Genomic DNA, 3811 nt, shown 5'->3' on the forward strand with positions numbered 1-3811 from the left:
TCGCGTCCAAGTAGCTTATCGCGTACCCAGCCGCCTGCAATGCGAAGTACGACACCGTTGGCTGCGGGCTGTGCTGCTACATCTGAGAGAAATGCAAAGAGCTTTTCTTCTGCCAAAGTAAGCTTGACAGTTCTCTGTAAAGTATTTCGCATGACTCGAGTAGGCTCTTCGATACGCAACTTCTTGTCAAGACTAAAGGAAGGCGCCGCTAAGCGCTTCATTATACTGGTATCTGACAACAAAGCGCGTTTTAACCAATGAGATCAAAATTATACATAAAATGGTGAACGACGACATTGCTGCAAATGAAATCACGAGGCAGATAGCGGCACTGAAGCCGCGCATAGAGGGATCCAGGGGTGTTATGGGGTATCTGGTACGTACATAAGGTAAATCCATTCAATTACATTATTTGATCTGACGTGTGTTTGCAGGACAAGCCTCAAAACGACAAGCGGGCTGATGTAAATAAAACATTTCTGGCCACCACCATCCGGAGGTTCGTCTTATTGTTGCAATGTATACATCTTAAGCTCAGATCAGACTCTTTTTTTTATTTCACCCGTAGTATCGACTCGCACAACCGGCGGCAGGAGGAGAACAAGTGCTGGACACTGCGGCGAATGGAGCACAAGCTAGATGAGGGAAGCAATTGGCAAAGGTCAAGCCTAAGAAGCAACATTTACAGATCAGACGAGAAAAAGCGAAAAGGCAGTGTTAGAAGAAGTCGGAGTCGGAGTCGGAGTCGCAGTCATTTGAGACAATCTAGACGAAGTCGAAGCAGAAACAGGCGACGATGTAGTCGAGGACAGAGCGAAAGGAAGGACGAAGATAAACGTAGCTATTGGGCTCGAAAAAAGGCCGACAAAACTCAAAAGATTTGGAAGGTTTTACAATCAAAAGGCACAATATCTGTGGAGAATGCACCTGATATCGACTCCGACGACGACGACATTAAGCCTGACAGAAATCTTTCTATTACTTCGTTAAACTGCAAGGAATGTTCGAAATGACGAAAAATCAAGGCTTCAGTCAAGATAGAAATATTTACATCGTTCAATACGATAATAAATTAAAGATGACGAACACTGATTTACATTGCAAAGAAGCACATACATTGGGTGCTTTATTTTTAAAAACATACGCATTGACAGCTCGCTTATTTCCACGTAGATGCGGCCTGGTAAGTGGCAAATATCATGATGAGGATGCCAACTGCAATAACAGCGTTGTTCAAAGCGTGACCGTCAGTCACAAGTTTTGAGTGAAACAAACAAGGATATATAAAAGCAAGTGGTACGGAGCAGAACCCACCAATCAGCGCCACAAAGTTATCCAGCTCTTCTTTGCCATAATAAGCAATGGCAGCTGTAAGACACACTAGTGCAAACCGAAACCCATTCTTTTCCCAGCGCCAATAGCCTTTTCGACTGTGATAAGGGAAGATGTAACATTCAAGAATTTTTACCACTGGGTATAACATCAGCGGGTACGTCAGTATGAGCGCAAGCGAGTACGTAATCTGCACAGACATGGTGGCGATGCTGTCTTGGGCGCTCGGTAGATTGAGAGTTACAACAGATTGTGTGTTCTCACCAAAGGCAGCATACACAAGCCCAGCGAACACTGAGAAAAGCATCACGAGAAATAGCATGGTGTAAGATAGGATGCGTGGGAATTTCTGTTTTATGTCGTCATCCATAGCGTCGTATATTGGAAGTACTAATCCAATGCCTTCAAAGCAGTAGACAGCTGTTCCTAGAAGTAGGGCCCAGCTTGTCGAGTTAAAGTTTGTACACGTCACACTTCCGACTTTCGCTTCTTTTAACATTTGAATTGTGTACGAGAGGATATAGACGATTCCAAACAAGATTAGGAGATCTGCGAACAGATTCGTGAGCGCAAAGTATTCGATGCGACGCACCCATGACAATGGCGTGTACAACAAAATTTGAAGCATGATAAGCGTCAACGATGAAGACGCAATGGTTCTTTGAATTCCAAAGGCGGCTAAAATGACCTCACCGATGTTTTTCTCCACGAAAATTAAGTACGAGCAGCAAAAGCCCGTTTGCGAGAGCACTAATGAAATATTCACAGCTATACGACCCAACTTGCCGCAGGCTTTTTCTCCTATAAGGCCATATGACACGTTTGAGCGCCCATTTTGCAGCAACATATTGGAGCACTTTGCTAATCGAAGCATGCAAAACGTCGATAGCACTGCAGAAATACACAGTGCTGCAAGTGAAAAGAGCATGCCTCCGTTCTCGAATCCCTTTGGAAGGAATAAAATTCCACTTCCGATAAATGACTTTAAGATTGTAAATACTGTTTTTCCAATAGTGGCACCACGCTGCTGTTTTTCAGGTATTCGCTTCCAAGATCGACGAAGTAATGGCGTTGCCGACTCCTATTAAGCAGCAAAAATCTAGTCAATTAGCTTAAAAGCACATTCGCTAATCATTGCCACGTACAGCTAAATCATCATCATCATCTGCTAGTCCAAGATTGGCCACGATAAAGTCTCCATAAGCAGACTGCAAAATTCCGGGTGTTGGTTGGATCGAATCAAGGAATGAGTCTTGTACGTAGGGTGGGACGTGTGGGCTGTTGCCTCTCATATTTGTAATCACGTGATCACGACGAAATCCACCAGGCTGAGCGATGTCGGACGCTTTACCTGACATTCATTATATGTACGCATTAGCACAAGTGTTATAGTGACAGACGAAAAGATTAACGCACCTATAGTTTTGTGCAAAATTTCACTTTGGTCTGGCAACGACTTTGGACGTGACGGATTATCTTGAGTTTCCTTGAGAATGGCAAAAAATATATCACGAGTCATATCCGATCCTTCTTCGGTAATATCATGGACGTCGGCGGGCCGTAGTGCGTCTTCATCCAGGCCAGACGGAACCATCGTCATGTATTTTATGCAGTGATTCGATGAAACATCACGATGATCAAATCTAAAAATATTTCTTTAATCAAGATATCTCTATTGTCCTTAGTTAAAATTCATAAAAAAATAATTTTTAAGCGGCTTTCAAAACAATTAAACCAGAAAAAACAATTACTTTAGAGTGGAGTCCTCGTATATCACTCGCTTTTATTATACTCAGCGTAGTAATTGGAAAATTATGATAGAGTTTTAATTTGTATTGTGGATATGCAGAGAATTACATGGTAGGTGGAACAGTGCATAGTTTGATATTAACACATCATATTTTTCAGAGCTGCCACACAGGTATGATCGCTGCTCATGCAAGTTTGGGTCTGAGCATACTAGTTTGAGCTATGTTAATAATTGCGGCTTCCTGAGATATGTTTTCACATAAGATTTGGTGTCACTACGATTTTATGTGCAAACTTACATTTGAAGCCAGTGTTTACTGCATATTTGGATTATGAACGCACCCATTGCAGCGGGGCTGCCGTAGCTTTGTGCTTAGAGGAGGCGTAATTTAGGTCACCGACCTTACATTCTTCACAAGAACCTAGTATGAGTTAGCTGATCGCATACTTCAAGAATGATTATTGCCTTCCCAAGGATAATTGACTCTTCGGTTTGAATATATATAAAATCTAAATATGCAAAACTACTGGCTACCTAGCCACCTACCGTATTCTTGTTTGGGTGCAGTCACACCATGCACATCTCGTGTGACACATACCCCTGTTACCAGGGTACGTGTAACCCCGTTACACCCTCCCCCATTTAGATTGAGAAATATTCACAGTTCCAATCGATTATTGCCTCAACGAGGCTCGCGTGTCCATTAGACACTGCAACTCAATTTGTTGG

The 3811-nt window shown here is 42.7% G+C and overlaps 3 protein-coding genes across 3 annotated transcripts in view; 1 reads left to right on the forward strand and 2 right to left on the reverse strand.

The window, feature by feature from the left end:
• PHALS_12694 (pollike protein) overlaps window positions 1-221 on the reverse strand; it is a gene marked incomplete at both ends in the record, with an annotated part of 681 nt that extends 460 nt beyond the window's left edge. The window contains one exon of the mRNA XM_024728294.1: window positions 1-221. This exon is cut by the window's left edge and continues 460 nt beyond it. Within this exon, the coding sequence (XP_024578785.1) occupies window positions 1-221 (221 nt within the window).
• A 59-nt stretch (window positions 222-280) lies between these two features.
• PHALS_12695 (uncharacterized protein) lies at window positions 281-1013 on the forward strand (the record flags this gene model as incomplete). The annotated part of the gene is made up of 3 exons (XM_024728295.1): window positions 281-376; window positions 435-499; window positions 569-1013. The coding sequence occupies 3 exons, from the start codon at window positions 281-283 to the stop codon at window positions 1011-1013; spliced, it is 606 nt and encodes a 201-aa protein (XP_024578786.1).
• A 146-nt stretch (window positions 1014-1159) lies between these two features.
• Window positions 1160-2932, reverse strand: PHALS_12696 (vacuolar amino acid; the record flags this gene model as incomplete). The annotated part of the gene is made up of 4 exons (XM_024728296.1): window positions 1160-1215; window positions 1315-2413; window positions 2478-2683; window positions 2749-2932. The coding sequence occupies 4 exons, from the start codon at window positions 2930-2932 to the stop codon at window positions 1160-1162; spliced, it is 1545 nt and encodes a 514-aa protein (XP_024578787.1).
• Between the last annotated feature and the right edge of the window lie 879 nt (window positions 2933-3811).

Source organism: Plasmopara halstedii (genome assembly GCF_900000015.1).
Source record: "Plasmopara halstedii genome assembly, contig: Scaffold_650, whole genome shotgun sequence".
NCBI classification, from domain to species: domain Eukaryota; phylum Oomycota; class Peronosporomycetes; order Peronosporales; family Peronosporaceae; genus Plasmopara; species Plasmopara halstedii.